The sequence below is a fragment of the Megalobrama amblycephala genome, linkage group LG21, assembly GCF_018812025.1.
Source record: "Megalobrama amblycephala isolate DHTTF-2021 linkage group LG21, ASM1881202v1, whole genome shotgun sequence".
In the NCBI taxonomy this organism is placed as follows: domain Eukaryota; kingdom Metazoa; phylum Chordata; class Actinopteri; order Cypriniformes; family Xenocyprididae; genus Megalobrama; species Megalobrama amblycephala.
Window position 1 is genome coordinate 13,125,783 of NC_063064.1, and position 19,698 is coordinate 13,145,480.

General features: G+C 37.9%; 1 protein-coding gene across 5 annotated transcripts in view; it reads right to left on the reverse strand.

Annotated features, from left to right (window-relative positions):
• The window catches only part of fgd5a (FYVE, RhoGEF and PH domain containing 5a), a 64,991-nt gene extending 45,663 nt beyond the window's left edge, over positions 1–19,328 (reverse strand). The window contains exons 1-5 of one of the 5 annotated variants that reach the window (XM_048171873.1): positions 15,625–19,328; positions 15,427–15,550; positions 11,217–13,888; positions 4,043–4,160; positions 16–74 (exon numbers count right to left, since the gene is read on the reverse strand). In XM_048171873.1, coding sequence (XP_048027830.1) covers positions 16–74; positions 4,043–4,160; positions 11,217–13,888; positions 15,427–15,453 — 2,876 coding nt within the window. In that variant the 5' untranslated portion in view covers positions 15,454–15,550; positions 15,625–19,328. Of the gene's footprint in view, positions 1–15; positions 75–4,042; positions 4,161–11,216; positions 13,889–13,976; positions 14,083–15,418 lie in introns of all 5 variants that reach the window. The other 4 variants (XM_048171877.1, XM_048171876.1, XM_048171874.1 and 1 more) reach the window with 4 other exon arrangements.
• Between the last annotated feature and the right edge of the window lie 370 nt (positions 19,329–19,698).

Consider the following 19,698-nt stretch of genomic DNA (forward strand, 5'->3'; position numbering starts at 1 on the left):
GAGACAAACACTTACTCTCTTTCCGAGTCCACCAGGTCTTTGGCAACATAGTAGGCTCTGGAACGGCCATCAATCTGAGAGTGACAGAAAAGAAAGCCATGAGAGATAAATGAAGAGACCCAGTGTTTAAAGAGTTCAAGTACACAGTGCAATACACTTGCAGCTTTCAGTTACAACACTTAGTAAAGAGAAATAAATAGATGATATTAATATATAAATGTATTGATAGATACATATATGAAGATGGAGTGAGAAAGGGATGGACGTTCTGATCTAAATTCACATTCAATCCTGTCAAAAGAAGACTGATTATTTCATTAAACCACAACGCAAATGAAAAAGCTTTCCTGGACGTGCCGCTTTAAGCACAGATGCATTATGGATGAGAGGCTGCGTTCATGGCAAGCACAAATCCACCATTGATTTGCAAGCTAATCACAGCTGTCTGAACACGAGTGTTACTACTGAATGGACATATTTAGGAGAACATGACTGCGTGACTGGAACATAACTGCTAATACTGACGTACTACATATCCATGTTTAGATTTTAATAGTTTTGCACGCATAAAAATCCAAAATAAAACAAATTGTAATGTGCAGCTGGATTTTTTCCAGCTTGTTGTTGTGCTGGGATAGGCTACTCCCAGATATTCTTTTCTTTTTTAAGATGAAGAAAACAAGGAAGCAGGCATCACAAGGCCGGGGCCCCGGGCTGATATTACAGTGGCAGAGGGAAGGGGTGGGGTCCGGCTCTCACTGCAGCGTTAAACTGACTGCCAGGAGATGTATGAACCTGGATCTCAGACAATTGCACAAATTGCACACGCAGGGAATTCCACTTCAACAGGGAGGGTCCTTGTTTTTACCTACTTCAGCATGCAAAGCTATGATTATTTGGGTAACGGTATAAGGGAAGGTTATAAGAGGTACTGTTGTAAAAGTGTATACAAGGCCGGAAAGTATAAGATTAAACTGTCAGACATTATTTTTGTGTGCTATAGACCTTATGCGCCAGAGAAACAAGCGCGCCGCCATCTTTATAATATTGTCTTTGAACTTCAGCTTTTGCGGTAGCTCTGTACATTTCTATGGCATCGCTGTCAACGAATAATTAGCTGGTCAAGTGGTTTTCCTTGTTATAGAGTTAATGAAAGTTATCGTGAGCATTGTAATGTTTAAAGCAGATGTTTTAACAAATGTCAGTAGACCCAGAAGATTTTAAAATGAGCAGTTAATTCATAAATACGTAAGATCGCTGTGGAAATACAAACTTGAAGACAAAAGACAACGAGCGCATCGCTGAAAAGGGTCTATAACAGGGGTTTATAAAAGTTTTTGATATAAAGGACACACAAATTATGATTTTTAAGGGATAGTTCACCCAAAAATTAAAATTCTGTCATTAATTACTCACCCTCATGTCGTTCCATAAGACTTTCATTTATCTTCGAAATACAAATGAAGATCTTTTTGATTAAATCTGAGAGCTTTCTGTTCCTCAATTGACAGTGTACGCAACTGACACTTTGATGCTTCAAAAAGTTCATAAAGAGATCGTAAAACTAATCCATATGAATAAAGTGTCCAAATTTTCTGAAAAGAAAAACACAGCACGTTTGAGCTTCCGCAAGAGGTTTGTTCTTCACGAGTCAAGCAGGTTCGGTTAAAGGAACACTCCACTTTTTTTGAAAATAGGCTCATTTTCCAACTCCCCTAGAGTTAAACAGTTGAGTTTTACCGTTTTCAAATCCATTCAGCCGATCTCCGGGTCTGGCGGTACCACTTTTAGCATAGCTTAGCATAGTTCATTGAATCTGATTAGACCAATAGCATCTCGCTCAAAAAATTGACTGAAGAGTTTCGATATTTTTCCTATTTAAAACTTTGCAGCAGGCGCAATGATATTACGCAGCGCCTGTGACCCCCTGCTTGCACAGGGAGCGTGCCTTGCAACCATGGAGACATTTGTGAGAGCCGCTGCGTAATATCATTGCGCCTGCTGCACCCATGTTACGGAAGCAAAGCTTCCTTGATTATTATGCCAGAATGAGAGTATAGTTCCTAGCTATATCAGCCTAGAAAATCACAACTTTTCATTTTCCGTCGGTCTTAGTACACAATATAACTACAGAAGAGTCAAGTTTTAAATAGGAAAAATATCGAAACTCTTTGGTCATTTTTTTGAACGAGATGCTATTGGTCTCATCAGATTCAATGAACTATGCTAAGCTATGCTAAAAGTGGTACCGCCAGATCCGGAGATCGGCTGGATGGATTCGAAAATGGTAAAACTCAAATGTTTAACTCTAAGGGAGTTGGAAAATGAGCCTATTTTCAAAAAACGTGGAGTGTTCCTTTAAGCTTCTGTTTATGTTCGCTGATCAAAGTTTATATGTGAATAAAAGCCTAAATTAAATCTGTTCATCATATAAAGTGATTGAGTCTCTTCAGAAAATTTGGACTAAACCACTCAATTCATATGGATTAGTTTTACGATCTCTTTACGAACTTTTTGAAGCGTCAAAGTATCAGTTGCGTAGCTGTCTATGGAGGGACAGAAAACAAAAGTGTTATGGGTTTGGAATGACAAGAGTAATTAATGACAGAATTTTCATTTCTGGGTGAAATATCTCTTTAAGCCTTCTTAAAAAAAAAGAAAAGCAGCTAAATATGTTAAAGTATGTATATGTTAAAGAAACAATTATACTTTCACCTCATGATTCAATAACGATTCAGAGGGTTGCAATGTGATGATAAAACAATTATCGATGCATAATTGATGCATCTTTTTTTCTATACAGGATTTTGTTTTTCTCACTGTGACTACTTGGTACTTTTTAAAGCAAATTATTTGTAATGATTCATAATGAATTTACTTCCAAATTTATTATATCATATTTATTACATTAAATATTGTATATTTACATTGTATTAAGATTTTAAAATACTGTATTAAGAAACTGTCTATAAGTACAATCAATTCTTGAAAGAATACATATTGTAATAACTCGCACTGAAATAAATCAGAAGTATTTCATTTCTGTAGACTCCTAGGCCCTGATTTTGAAATACACTACAGTTCAAAAGATTGGGGTCAGCAAGATAAATATTTTTTTTTAAAAAGTCTCATTACTCCAGTCTTCAGTGTCACATGATCAGAAATCATTTTAATATGCTGATTTGGTGCTCAAGAAACATTTCCTATTATTGTAAATGTTGAAAATAGTTGGGTTGCTTAATATTTTTGTTAAAACTGTGATACATTTTTACAAGAATCTTTGAACAGCATTTATTTGAAACAGAAAATTTTCATAACAATATAAATGTCTTTACTATCACTTTTGATCAATTTAATGCATCCTTGCTGAATAAAAGCATTAATTTCTTAAAGGTGCTGTATGTAATTGTTTTGACTGTACTAAAACATAAATATACACCATAATATGCTTGCAAAGATTTAGGAAACATACTAAGTTCAAATACTTGTTATTCAGAAAAACTTTTTTTTATTATAAAAAACTATTTTTGTTTTGGTCTGTGTGATCCCGCCCACTACCCATAGTTACCCAATAGTATTTGACACCCCAGATTGCCATTTGGTGGAAGACACACCATACTGCAGCCATGAAAGCCAGAAAACGAACTGGATTAGAGAATGCAGATTCTACAAGAACTAAAAAGCATCGGCATCCATCTAAAAAAGCTCTATGACCAGAGGCATATTAAAACACATATTAAAATGCAGATAAATATACAGTGTAAGGCTTGTTGCTTTCCATTGTCAGTTGCTCTTGTTCCTGTTGCATGTCCTCAATCTGGCAACCCGTGTGAGCACTGAGTCCGAGGAGGAGGGGGCGGGGCAAACAACTCTATCAAATATTTTGAATTTGGACCTCAGAATCCATTTTAACCACTAGCTGTCAATATTACATACTGCACCTTTAAAATAAAAATCTTACCGATCCCAAACTTTTGAACGCATGTACCACTACTAGTACGCATTGACAAGCATTTGCAAATTGATAAATTTGTTAGCTAACCTGTCGGTCATGGCAGTGGTCTCCACAACCGTCCTCTTCTTCAGATGTGCGTCCATGATCTTCCTCATTGGACAGAGTGGCAGACACAGGACAAACAGGAAAAGGCTCAGTGTAGGCACTGAGAATAGATGAAAACATGAGAGAGAGAGAGTTCATTTGATGCACTATGCTCATTAAAGGATTATTTAATATGTATAGGCTTTTCACACAGTTATTCAAATTTAAATTTAGTTTTGAAAAGATATTTGCACCAATTTTTATCTTGATATGAGTCCCTGCACATTGTACATGCACAGAAACGTTCATGAGCTGAGTTTAGTTTTCAGCCTTCATCCTAGACTAAAAATGTGTAAATTTACATTTAATCTCAATGATACAAAGCCCACTACCACCACTGTCTAACAGAGCCCGAGGAGAAACTAAACTGTTACGATCAGAACACTGCATGTGGCAAACCACAAACCAGCCAATCTCTCCATATCAAAAACAATCGGAAAAAACTGTCTCAAAACAATGTTTTGTATTAGAGGGCACTTTGGTGTCCAGCAGAGCAGAAATTACCCTTTGCCAAGGAGAAACAAATTCCCCCTCTTCATTTAAACAAGACCTGGTGAGAATAATTCGTTTTTTCCTCCCCTGCTTCTCCTTACAGTAGTAACACGGATGGCTGGGGCCAGATTGTGAGGACATTTACGGTTGGGCATGAAGGGCTGGCTTGGTGAGCCTGTGGTGAGCACTTAAAGCCGAAAAGAAGATACAGCCCTGAAGATATGCAAATATGCACAATGAAGCTGCTTATATACTGTGGAGGACACACATGAGGGAAATTTTGAGTGCATTTGCGCTTATCACTTATCTAGAGGCGACGGCAAGAATCTCTTTGACTTTTGCATTAACGGTTTTAATAGATTGTTGAACCGAATAAAATTTAAAAGCAATAAAAGTCAATGTGTGCATATACTGTCAGTATATAAAAGGTTTAGAGGTGCTCAGCTGGGTGTCATACTACTCAAGGACACTGTACACTTCTGAAAAGCACACACACACAAGAGAGGTGGAAGTGGAAATTGCTCATTGCTCATAGCCAGCTGAACTGGGCGAGCTAAGGTGACAGTTCATTTGGAGGCCCCAGATGAAGCATATAGGAGCCTTCTGGCAGGACGTCACTACAATCTTCAGTCATCTCACCAGCTGAGGACTCCATTTTCAGTCAAAGCGGCACAAGAGTTAGCATAAGACAAAGCAAGCTGTTTCTTTATCTGAAACACCTTTCAAATAAATTCAAAACTGAAATTGCCCACATGCAGCTCAAAAACAGAGATATTTTTTATTAACACATCTGGTTTTCAGACTTTAAATTTACAGTAAAAAACCGGCAGCTGTGGTTGGCAGAAATTTACCGTAAAAAATATGGTAGCAACATTTTAGGTTTTACAGATTTAACTTAAATTTACCGTAAAATACCGCATTGCATTAACTGATACAGTAAAATGTTAATTTACCAATCTATTGAAGAACTAATATCTGTTTTTTGTACCTTTGTAATACACTGACAGCCACCAAACACAGTGGTGATGAGTCACATGATGAATCAAAGTTCATCACAAGCAGCTTTTCCACAAGCTGAGAAGGACAATACTAATATATAGAAGGTCCACAGTGTCATTCGCACAGAACAGATACAAAACACCATCATGGTAACACACAACATTAAAAAAATGAAATAAACATTAATTTAACAACATTAGATGTAACATAAAACCCTAATGTACATAACTGAGAAAAAAAATAAGAAAAACTAAGAAGAAACAGTTATTTCAATGAAAATACATCAAATGTGAAGTGTCACGCAGGAAATTCTGGGAATGTCAATTTACGGTTTTTACTGTAATTTAAACAATGACTTGTTCTTTTTCACTTCCAAAAACTGTACATTTAACAGCATTTTACTGTAAAATTACATTAAACATATGGTTAGATCTATTACAGTAATTCACTGTATATAATACGGAAACATTCTGTTAACCAATTAACAGTTTTGCACCGTAGCATTTTTAGTTAAAATCATGATTAATTTTACAGTGTATATGATTTGTGTCTTTTGCGTTGTGCTGAGGGGATTTTCACGACACAATACACATTTTTTGTATGCCACTTTGGTGAAAGATAATTGAATAAATAAATTTTTTTTTTTTTTTTTTTTACAAATATTACAAAATAATTGTGTAAAATGTGCATTAATCTTTGCCATCCTACTGTACATAATCTGTCCATCAGCCAAAAGTGATGATTTATACAATCCTCCTGACTCTTCAACATTACCATTTATGAGAAGCAATTATAGAGCAAGTACTTCTCTAAGCTGTTTGCTTTAAGGTACCCATGAGCTAAATTTACTGCTGAAAATTATAGAGAGAGTGCAATGATTTCCTATAACACACCTATATGTCCTACTGCCTGATGCTTCCCTGAGGCTTGTTATATGTAATTCAATTGATTTAAACTCTTGATAATAAAATATACATTAGAAACCCCAGTGTTTCTCTGTCTGAATCTGTGTAATAGTGCTATTATAGAAGACAAGCATCGCTGAAATGACTTCATTACCAGACTTCATTTAACAAAACGTATTTGAATGCAGATGAGAAGAAAGTGAAGAACAGTTTGTGTGTTGGTTGAACCGAGAGCTGTATATTCTTGCTTGGTTTTAGTTTGGTGGTGTTACTGTTCAGAACAGATAGAAAAAGGGCCATAAATTTGTTTATTTTGTCATCTTTTCAGAATCATTAAATTGATATTTAATGTTAAATAATGCTTTTAAATTCAGTTCAAAGGATCTGCTTTCTTACAAATATGCATTTCATTTTTACATTGTAAATATTTTTCAAGTCAACCACTGGACCCTGCTTTTACTGTAATATTAGAAAAGACATGGAGAAAGCTGGGAACGATGACAACAACAATATCTTTGTGGTAGCCTTGCTTTCCTGACTGCCACACCTCGCCTTGTTGTTTGGGTCGCAGGGGAGTCTGGGAGATCGGTATTGCCTGTCTCCACCCCATCCCACTGACCCTGTCCCCTCGCCCTTGTCCTGCATTTCCTGTAAACAGCGGTGTGGAGGCTCATTGGCTGGGTGCGTCCACTCTTGGGATAACCTGGCAATGACCTGAGAGCCCCAGGCACCAGGCCCAACTCAGACCGGTCCGGACCAGGCCAGGCCAGGCCCACACCCAACTTTTCTGAGCATTAAAATGCAGAAAGGATTTAGAACGTCCTTGAAAAGACGTGTTCTTTTTCTCTGAACTCTCTGAATGTATGTTTCAAACTGTCTTTCTAAATATCTAATAATAATAATAATAATAATCAAGACGTATCAAGAAAATAAAGTGTCAAAATCAATTAATAATATAATATAATATAATATAATATAATATAATATAATATAATATAATATAATATAATATAATATAATATAATATAATGGCAGTATATAAACGCATGAATGAACAACAAATGAACTAAAAACAATTAATTCTATATGAATAATTTTCAAAATAATCATTAAGAATGTGAAATGTCAAATATTTCTATAATATAGGCAGTTCAATAGTCAATATTATACACTACACTCACATTCATACACATACATTCTGGATTAAAAACAACCCAAGTTGGGTTGAAAATGGACTAACCCAGCGGTTGGGTTAAATGTTTGCCCAATGTGCTGGGCAATTTTATTTAACCCAACTATTGTTTAAAAATTACTATATGGCTGGCTTAAAATGAACCCAAAATAGCATGGAAATTAAAAATCAGACACATAATTACTAGAGGCAACAACAATAATCAAAATGTGAACATTTATTAACAAGCGATTTAATAAATGTTTATTTCCAACATACTTTGGGTTCATCAATACAGTAATTTTTAAACAATAGTTGAGTTAAATAAAACTAGACAAATATTTAACCAAACCGCTAGGTTAAAACAACCCAGTTGCTGCGTTTGTCCATTTTCAACCCAACTTGGGTTGTTTTTAAACCAGCATTTTGTAGAGTGTATGGTTGGTATTTATAAACAAGGAGTTTCACATTTTATCTCAATCATTCTCTCACACTACCCACTGTCCTGTGGGACCAGTAAAGAGTACAAAACGTTTCTCCGATTGGCTTGGGCATGAAAAATATGCTTTCTTTATGCATCTGCAATCAATCACTGTCCTGTCACTGTGTCTCCATCCACCAAAGTGGCAATGTCAATTTTTCTCTGCAGGCATTCAAAATACGACAAACAAAAACAGACAGAACATCAGCAGTGACGAAGGATTCTCTTGGGACACAAAGCGGCTAATGGTGCAGACACATAGACCCATTTGCAAACATGCAATGCTGTTAGATTGCACAATGAGTCAATAATGTCACCAGAAAAAAGGTCCCTGGCTCCCTTATCATCTTCTGAATAATGGAAGATGCCCAAAAGCGTGGCACATAAACACTGTGGCCAGGGGTAATATCCAAAAGTAGTGAGTATTCACACCATCCATAGCAGGCTAGCACTCAAAAATAAGTCAATAACGATTTACTGGTAAAAGCTGAAAACACAGAGAGAAGTAAAAGACCTTACTCAGATTAGGTAAAGGATGGTATTGCTATTCACTCCAAGCATGAATTTTAACCAAAAAATTACAATTTTCCATGGAAAAAAGAAACTACTGTATTTATTGTGATATTTCTATATCAGGCTATCACTTCTAGTAATGGGTTTTATTTTGCATTAAAGCATGAAACCTGCACTGTCAGATAAAGTCACTATGAAATCAAAATCATATTCACATCTTTTCTGTTCTCTGATAGAATCATGAAAAATACCTTTTTCCAAAAAACTGCAGAATGAATGTGAGTGATAAACAATGGAGAGACTAACAACAATACAAGCAATTCTGGAAATTTCCCTTGTGTTTCTCTGAAAATCTGATTAAAAAGCTACCCAGAGGCCACTTGAAACAGTCAGGGTCTTTGACTACACTGGAGGTAATCGAGCAGAGGTTTCTAATGATGACTCTAGGGTAGTAAAGTGAGAGCAGAGAGGGCTGCGGTCAAAAGAAGGTCAGAAAGTCATCTGTCTTTAAACCTCTCTAAAACCTCAAATCTCCCAAAAGCCCAATAAAAGAAACGCACTTGGGGAATTTGGTTTAATAACACTACATGCTACCAAAATGCTCACCCACAGAACAGAAATCTCCCCCTGGTTTTCTCATCTATTCCCCTCCACTCAGCTGCATCAGGCTGTGAGAGCATTGCAATAAAGGAGAAAAATAGCCTTAACGTTTAATCCACTTTCTTACAATACAATTTGTATCAATGAACCATTGCATTGTATTCTTTCTCACACAGATAGGGCACTCCAACAAATGTACCATCAAATCCTGCAAATGAGAAAATCAGATAAGCTACCCTGCAAGCATAGTCCATCTTCTCAACCAATGAAACGCAATACCACAGGCTGCTCCACTACCACATGCACAACATAGCACCCACAGCGTAAGTGTTTGGCAAGTCAGTTTGTTTCATTATACACTACTTTGTACAACAGTTAATGGATTTCCAGCCAGTTGATTTTGCATAGCAAAAGTTAAATCACAACTGGGCAATAATGTGTCTAAAATGTAAGTTGTTCACTATTAACTTTTGCATCATCACACAGCAATATCACATTAACAATTGTGCTTGTTGGGCTGAATATTGGCAAGGATGCAAGCCCAATTTCACAACGGTGAGCATGATATTGCATAATTACTAATGAACATGGACAACTTTTTTGGAACTTCATCTGTCCAAGAAACCCTGTATATTGTATAGGGCTGGGTATTGACAAATTTCATGATTCGATTTGATTTCAATTCACAAGCTTGCGATTTGATTAGACTCTGATTCAATTCAATTTGATTCGATATTGATTATTTTGGATATATCAGGTACAGCTTAAATCTCTCAACTACAGGGAAGTCAACTCTACAGGGAATCATTTGGAACTACATTACTGGAATATTGAAGGTTAAAAACACTTAAATTACATACAAGGAAGTTTTTACAATAATAAAATTAAAATACTAACTTTACAATTATGTTTCTACTCCAGTTTGTTTTTTTGAAATATAAACATTTAAATGGTGGCTGTCAAAAACTTGACAGATGTAATATGATGCATAAATTTAGCAAAATGCTCCTCTCTAAAATTCATTTTTCAAGCTGAACTAGCTTAACATGTTTATGGTCAGTGGATGGCTTTTCTGAGGTAAATGTAACATTACATGTAACAATTACATGCGACATGGTACAGATTTCGAAAAGTTTTACTATATCTTTTACCAAACCTTCTGATGTTCATTCATGTTTATTTCATGCTGTAACTAGTAGTGAAAGAGATGATCAGTTCACTCCTGCTTCGCGCTGCCACTTCACTTGATCTGAGGAGGCAACAGCGTTCTGTCATGTCACATTAAAGAGCACCAAAACAGTATTTATTGTTTGAATTTTGTAATGAAATTTCCTAATTAAGATGTTCCTAATCACTTTGTTTCATATCAAAAGTAACAAAGCACAAAGCTTATTGTGATAAGCTTTGAACAAAACAATGTTCTGTTCATTCATCATCTGAAATCAGGATACACTAAAAGATTGATTTTTGGGATTTAAGAATCGATATCAGTTCATAAACTGAGAATAGTTTAAAATCGAGAAATCGAATATTTTTTACCCAGCCCTAATACCGTATGTAGGCTACATCTATCTCACCAATATTTCATTGTAGTCTAGAATATCTAATACTTTAAGTCTTGTTTATTCAGCCAGGAAGATTACAGAAAGTGTTCTGAGACAGAGAGAGGTGCAAGCTGAGCTATCAGAGTGACCAAACACTTGCCTAATTTCCTGTTAACATTGTTTTGGCCTGCACTTCCTCCAGACTTGTGTGATGGTATTGCCATTGTGTTCAGAGGAAGGGGTTTCAGCATTCAAAATATAACTCTCTAGACAATCTTATGCTACAGTCTGATGATTTAAACCAAAATAAGTCTTCCTAATATAGTTCATTTCAGATCTCTTTAATCCTTTTTACAATTAACAATGTGGAAAATATTCATTTTTAATTATGTAGTTCTATGACTGACCATACCTTTCAGTGTCTTGCTCTTGAGTGGTGGTCTTGTTTTCTATTCCTGCAAAGCTATTCATGTCCACATAGCCATCATTCTCATTGGCAGGTGCTGCTGTCCGATTGTGGTCATCGAAGAAATCTGTAATAGTGACTGCCCGAGTGGGCCGTCCATGTGGAATCTGGATATTCTCATAGTCTGAGCTCATTGCAGGAATGTTTTCATAATCAGAAGTATCTGCACTTGGGAAGGAGATGGAGCGAGGCTTAGTGAGGGGTAGGGGCATGAAGGGGGGCCGAGAGCGGTCCTCAAAGGACTCCACTCTGGCTACACCCCTGTTGCTGTAACTCTTGGGTGCACCTTGCCTTCTATGCCTCTCTTTGTAAAGCAGAAAGGTGGTAGGTATTTCTGAGTTGTGTTGTGGCTTTCCCACACGGGACTGAAGCTGCGGGGAGCCACTTGTACTTCTTCGATCAAGCTCAAGCACCCGAATGGGCCCATGGTGGCTAGATTCAGATGATGACCTGGAGGAGCGGACACTGCCATCTCCACGGGCTTTGCTTTCTGATTTTTTCTTAAATTTTAAAGCCAAGAAACGCTTAAAAGATGTTGTCTTCTTTTTGGGGTTGTCAGGAGACTCATGTTGGATAAGAAGTGATGGAGAGCTTTTGGTCACAGGCCTCTTAGTTATGTAAGCTAACTCAAAGGGCGGTGGGATATCGACTAGAGATGTAGGTGTCGACACACCACTGGAGGACTGGTGACTTCTTTGAGAAAAGCTTCCAGAGGAAGTAATGACACAAGGCAAAGAAAGTGTGTCATCTTTTCTTTGCAATCTGCATTCCCCTCTAGGAGATTTCTCACCCTCAAAGTGCCCTGAGAATGGCAAATCTCTGCCCTCAACAGAAAGCGATCGAGGAGCAAGAAGAAAGCGCCTTGGATTCAATGAGGGAATAATTCGGTTGGCCTCTGTTTCATCTGAAAGCTTGGGTTGTGGAACTCCATTCTGGTCCAAGGCCACAGTGTAGTAGTCGTGAGATTGGTACTCAGTGCCCGTCTCCTCAGGCACAGTCTCAGGAACATATCCAGGTACTTTCCCAGAAAGCGAGCGAGATCTTGTCACAATGCTCTTCCTGTCCAGAGAAATAAAGTTCTCACCCTCCGAGTCAAAGCCTGCCTCCTCATAAATGTGTTCATCGCTTTCTGTGTCCGAGTCCTCAAAGAAAGGCACAATATGGCAGTCCAGCTCTTCAATGTCCTCTTCAAACGCTTCTGTGGTATGGGCAAAAACCAAACGGTTTGTAAGTTCTGGAGTTCTGCCTAAATCTAAGTCAGCAGGAACGGTTATGTTGCAAAGTCTGAGACGTGGTTGGCAGCTGTTCCTCTGACTCAAGAGGGCTTTTTCCCGTTTAACTGATCGTTCTCTTATACTTTTGCACTTGGTTTTTCTCTCCATGTTTACTGGCTCATCTTCATCTCCTATCTCAACATAATCTTCAGATGACACACACTCCACCTGCTGATCATCCCCATCATGGTCTTCAATATCAGCATAGTCATCCGCTCCTTCATTTTTTGCCATCTCTTGACCCTCAGAAGCAGGTTGAGAGACACCATTTTCTAATTTCGCCTGTTCCTTCTCTAACTCAGCCATGTCGTCCGATGATACGTAGTAAGGCTCTTGGTTTGATGTTCCCTCTGTTGAGTCAATTGGTTTCTCATTGCTGGATTCTTCATCAGTGCATCTTGCTTCTGGATCAGAGGTGCATGTCAAATCACTTGGCACAACCTCTATGACAGAGTAGGGCTCAAATGCGTCTTCTGTCTCCTCTGCAAACCTGAAGCGTCCAGATGGGTCTTTGGTTGCACGTTCAGCCTGCCAAGTGCTGTTATCATCCACTGTGCCAATAATGTCATAAGGGTATTCCTCACATAATGAGGGTTGACTGCAGTTTGTAGCCTTTGAAGAAAGCCCAGTCTCTTCTTCTTCTGCTTCATGATGAACACAGTTTGCGCCTGCTCTATTGTCCTCTTCATGTTGATCATCGGCACGTTGAAAACTGTCTGATGGTGGTTCCTCAATCTCTTCATACAGACTTTGAGATTCATCTGCAGGCTGATCTTTAGTAGGTGTCTCATTCTCAGAACATGCACAGGTGTCCTCAAGTACATTATAAGAATCTTCTCTATTTTCAGCTGGCTTGGTATCATCAGTGTTTTTGCTGTGGTCCTCATCTGTTGAATCATCCAACAAATTTGCAGAAGCTGCATGCTGTACTTCAGTAGTATAATCTTTATTTTCATCCTCCCCCATTGTTTCATCTGCTGGCATTTGTAATTCTTCCTCTATTTCATTAAAACAAGTTGTGTCATGGTTAGTGTCATAGTTTACAGTAAACTCAGATAAGTCGCTCTCCATGTGATCATCAGTACAGTTTTCTCTGAATGCATCTGTTTCATCCTGTGTGACATCTGATTCATTGTCCTGCTTCAGCTCCAGTCTATCAGAGGATGTTATGTCCCCATTACCCACAATGCTTTGACTCAGTTCAGAGGCTAGAATTGGTTTGGGTGCCACAGGAGGTTTAGGACCTCGGGTGGAAGGACAAGGCCTTGACATCAGGGTGGAGAACACAGTTATAGTCAAATGGCTTTGTCTTTGGTTGAGAAGTTTGGAATTGCTTCTAACAATCTGCAAACAGAAAGAGAAAAAAATATTATAGGCTATTTCATTGCTGCATTGGATATCTTTGCAATAGAAATAAATGAAAGACTCTTACTTATAAATTGACTGACAACATGCCATTATCAGTTGAGCTGCTCCTTTAAAGCAGCATATTGATTGATTTACATTGACCATTTGATTGATGAACTGCAACCTCTGAACTTAAAACATAATGAAGTGATTATATGCTCACTCCATTCATGCTGAACATCATTTTCACAACCATAAAACAAAGTAAAATAGCCACATAAATAATGTATTTTAATAGCATCACAACAATTGACTCTGAAGTGCATCTTCTCATAAAGGGTTAACCTGTAGGCCATTTTTGGTGAAACACACCCTTTTTCTTAACAAAACTCATACTCCCCTTGTCTTTTCCTGTTATTTGCTACCTGCCTTGACGCACGTCCTATTAAACTCACCGTGCACTTGGTGCTCACCCTGCTAAGATGTTGTTTCCTGACACGACTAATTAACTATTCCAGCAGACTCTCCTGGAAGGACTGCGGACAGGAAGTGCAAAGGGGAAGGACATTAACAGTGCACCCTGTCTCCTCCATGAACCCCCTCCCCATTTTTTTCTACAAGAGCGCAGTTTTGCACAACACAAATACACTTCCTTCTCGTCAGTCTTCCCATGATTCACTCTCCAATGATAAATCCCACCCCCGACAACCCCCAGACTGATTTTTTTTTTTTTTTTGCTGAAAAGGTCGTTTCAGTGCGTTAAAGAACAATAAAAAGAGAAACATCAACATCCCAACTAAGGTCCCCTTGGCAAAATAACAGGATATGAATTATGCAACAAGAATTCACTTAAAACAAATGGTTAAACACAATGGGAGGAATAAAGGGAGAAACAAACTCTTCACTGTGTAAAGCCATCAGTACATGATCTCAGAAATGGGCTCTAAAGTGTCAACCATTTTTATTTGCCAATTTAGTCCTACCAGCTGAGAGTGAACAGGACAAACTGAATTAACATAATTCAGAAAGACTGAATTAACATAATGTGACTGAATCATAAAATGAATTATTAAGAATAATAACTATACTATATATATATATATATATATATATATATATATATATATATAGTGTGTGTGTGTGTGTGTGTGTGTGTCAGAAAAAATAACTCAACAGAGCATCACTACATCGTTCATAATAACTATATATCTCTAAAATAAGATTTTCAATATTCAATATTTTTACAACAAGGATTATAGCAGTGCTTAAAGTCTGGTAAAATTATTTAACACATCTTCAAAACAGTGTCACTGTATAGGAAAAAATTGTTACTTCCTATGTCATCATAAACTTTTTCCACTATAACGCATGCATTCAAAAATACTCAAAAATACCAAATGTAGTTTTTCGGACAGATCTGGATGTTGTCTATATATTATGCGTAAGTTCACACATTCGCAAAAGTCACAAATAATTTAACACTAGGCTACTGAAAAGTTAAGAACTAAGAAATAGTTCGTTTCATACCAGCGTACATTGTCGGATGTCATCCACCGCGGCATCTGAAATATTTCCACATTATTCCTTGATATTCCGCAGAAGCAACAGTATATATCCAGAGGTGCCGTGAACTTACTCCCGGGACATTTGTCATAAAGCCTGAGAAGTAAACAATAAACACTTCATCACTTATTCGACGGCGTGCCTCCAAAAATATCAGTTTTAGTACTGACTGTTGCGGCAGGTCTCTTCAGATCCGCGCGCTTTCTGCCTTGAGGAATGAGAGAGATGCGCGTGCTCTCCGATCTGCGCGTGGAGACTGAAGGTGTTTTCCGCGCGCTTCCTGAGGAGGTACAGCGAGTCTCCCTCACGGGAATACAAGGATCGATGACCGAAACCACAGAGAAAAACATCTAAAGCCAATAACCATCAGTAGCGTATGGCACTTTCACGAACAACTGCTCCATTAGGCTACTGTCACGATGGTATGTTTCAGTATCCGATTTAGAGGATATTTGACAGGATTTCTTGCTCGCACAGGAAAAAGAACAAATCAAAACAAACTGCGTTTGTACTTGACATTCTATTTAGTTGTTTCCATAGAAAAGGTGGCTTAAATCATTAGCTAGACCTATGTCAGAATTTTTAACAGTAGGTTAATTGCCCAACTTAATTGTGTTTAAAAACAAACAAACAAACAAACAGACTTTTAAATCATGCAATAATTTTGTTGGTAGCCTATCAAAGACTGTTTCTTGTGATTTGGTTAAACAAATGTTCCCAAAACGGGTTCTAAAAACAGTTTCACTAAATGCTTTTGACCAGGCTTCCTTTCTGCTCATCTGTTGCCTGATTGGAGGAAAGCAGCTCTTTAAAAACCTCTCTTCATAACAGGAAACTGCTATCCCTCTTTCCTGCACAACAGGCAGCGCTTCCTTAGCAACAAATGAATCGGCGTGCTGCTGTTAACCGTAATGGGGAATCACTGCATTCAAGGCTATTTTTTCTAATTTAACTTCACACAGGATCACTAATTCAATGATTATTTTTAGATGATGCAGTTCTTATAATAATCCAAATAGGGGACGCCCAGGGGATGCACCAATTTTTTGAGGGCCCAACACCAGTGATCACTTGGTGCCTTATGCAAGATAACACATGAACGAAGAAGAAAAAAAAAAACTCACCTTGCCAGCCAGTGGTCTGCAAGAAGGTATGACCTGATTGGACTGAACAAATTTATGTTAATTTGTGAATGCACAGTTTCTGTTAGCTTTTCAGGCAAACACTTTTAACCTACAATAATCTTGCAATTTAAAGGGTGTTCACCCAAAAATGAAACATTTGTCTTTACTTGCTCACCCTCAAGTTGTTCCAAACCTGAATGAGTTTCTTTCTTCTGTTGAACACAAAAGAAAATATTTGTTTGCAAACAGACAGTTGAAGTCACCAATTAGGGGCTTTTGCACCGGAGGAACCTTTTCATAGTTCAAAGAACTATTGGCTGAAGTACTCGGATTTTGCCATGTTCGCACTTCAGGAACTAAGAAGGATTTTAGTTCTAGGAACTCCTTTTGGGGGAACTAAATTAGCTCCTATTTCAGAGTAGGGTCTAAACCAGCACTATAGGAACTATCGGTGACGTAAGTGTACGTTGACTGGTCAAACGCATGTCAAACACCAGCCCCTGCCGTGTAAACATATTTAGCCTACTTCATGAACATGGAAAACACCGATAACAGCATTTAGCCTACATGTTGTCTGCAGTGTTGTGTTCTTTTTTCCACCTCGGCAATACTGAAAGTTGTCATAGGAGATTTCATCTCTTAGCCTCACTTTTTACTCTTTTTACTCTCAACATTATGCGTTTACATCCATCTCTGTTATCACGAGCCGAGACACCCTTATATTCAAACGAACCTATCTCGGGAACCTAGCCGAGTTGGCGCTCCAGCCCCCAGGTGTAGGTCTCAAAAGTGTTAATAGAGTTTAAAGCACTCATTTTGAAGACTGAGCACAAACAAACTCCCTCGCTTCAAAGAACCACCATGTTAGATTGCATCGAACGCTCGCCGAATTCTGATTGGCGAGAGGAGGATATATATCGCATTTAGGCTAAAAACAGGTTCGGCGCTTATAGCGTTTTGGAAAAAAAATGCATCTTGCGGTACATTTTAAATAAGGAAATCTAGCGATTTGGTATGAAACATTGATGGAGCAGAGAATAGGTTCAGTACACAGCAAAATGGCATGACGAACTAATTTTTTTAAAATTTGCCGTTTATCGCGTTTTGGAAAAGAGCTCTTCATTTGTAAATGCCGCACTAAAGCAGCTTCAAAGTTCCTATTCCTCGTGCGAATGCAACCAGGTACATGGCCCAGGAGAGAAATTAGTTCCCGGGGAACTATCCTAGTGGCTACTTATTAGAATTGAGTTCCTAGAACTATTCAGTGCGAAAGCCCTAATAGAGTTCCATTGTAGGGGGGGGGCGGGGGGTGAACTATCCCTTTAATGATCAAAAATGCAATTTTGTGTGGATGTTGCATTTAAAATTCATGAAATGGGCCTGACTCAAAATATGTGGAAACAATAACATCAAATTACATTTTGTAGAATTAAAATGATTGACATTAAAAAGTCTAATCAACTGGTCTAATCATAATTCTAAACATAATCTAAATCTAATTCTGTTAATTCCACTTTCATTGCTTCTCCGTTACAACAAGATGTCCACTCAGACAGATCTTTGCCATATAGGCTATCTCCACCAAATCAGATGTTTTCTGACAGAGCCTTTGTTAAAGCCTAATGAACACAGAATTGTAAGACAAGATAACCCCCAGCTGAGATGCTGCAGTTCTATGTTCAAGGGCAGACAACAGTCCTGAAACTCAGGAGAGAAACTGTCAGCCACCTGGGGCTCCATGTTGACAGCTTATATCACAAGCAAAACCCTCAAACATTAGGTGGCAAACTCCATAGGACGTATTACAGTACATATAACTCCACAGGACTCATGTATTCATACAGTACAGTATCTCTTTCTCCCTTTCTTTCTCTCTATCTGTCTGCAAACTGAAGGTCAGAAGAAAACCACGAACAATAGGATAGCAGTGCTAAGATGTAGGAGTGTAGCACAAGGGAATAAGCCATATGTTCAGCATGTTTCACAATTTAAAAACATCAGTGACTATTAATTAATTTCTGTCTTTTGTTGTTCTCTAGAGATCAATGTGGCTTCTGAAATGGATATCAAATTTCTATAAACAACTTGCATTATGAGCTAGACATTAGTAAACACCATAAAATAATTGTTTTGTGGCCTTGACCCGTCTCAAGACAAATATTTACAACAGCTACAGCGTCACATGAGCTTTCACAGGAAACATTGTTATTCCTGTAAACCGTCCGACAGCTTGAATGACAACATTTAACAGAAATCTACCTTCTCAAAAACAGTGTTCTCAAAATAATCTGATATTTCAGAATAAATTTTAAATATAAATGATTCAAGCTTTCTCACATTAGACTGATACTTTGAAGTCTGCTAGTGGTCCGTTTCTAGCTAATGTGCCTCTTCTTTTGTTCTTTTAATGGCAAACCGCAGCCAAAGATAGCATACAGCTGGCATTTTGCTGTGCTAATTGTGTCCCTTACTGGAAAGTATACTATGGCACTAAATTTGACCTTTTTTGTGTTTTATCAGACGAATGTGTTTTCGTCTGTGGGGACGGGCACATGGCGGAGTGTGTTTGTAGGCATTGTAATTGAAGGGGTGACTGAAAGAATAGCTCTGAGATAAATAACCCTGCAGATGTGGTCTATATGCACAGGATAAAAACATGTTTTTAAACTTCTGTGAACAAATATTTCTGACCGAGCAGATCCGCAGAGCTCCGTGCCCCTCCACCTGGATGGCTGCATTATGGCACATGCCTGGGATAAGAGGAAAAACATGTCAGAAACCAACTTTTTACTCATAAACACACACATGTATTCACAGAACTGACCTAAACAGGAAACTGATTGGGAAAGAGGGTCAATGACTTTTCCCAGAGCTCATATGAGTCTCTCAACACCCTTCTCATAACACCTGCCTTTAAAAGAACACACTGAATGTTTCTAAATTCTGGCTAGCTGAAAAAAGCAGAGTATTATTGTACTAAAAAGGTACATTCGGACAGTTAAAACTGCAAAATGTTTTCATAGAAGGAAGTCTCACTGATTTGTGTCAAATTCAATGTTACATCATTTTTTCAGACGTGTTTTCAGTTATCGACATCGTTTGTTGACGTGTTTTCAATTA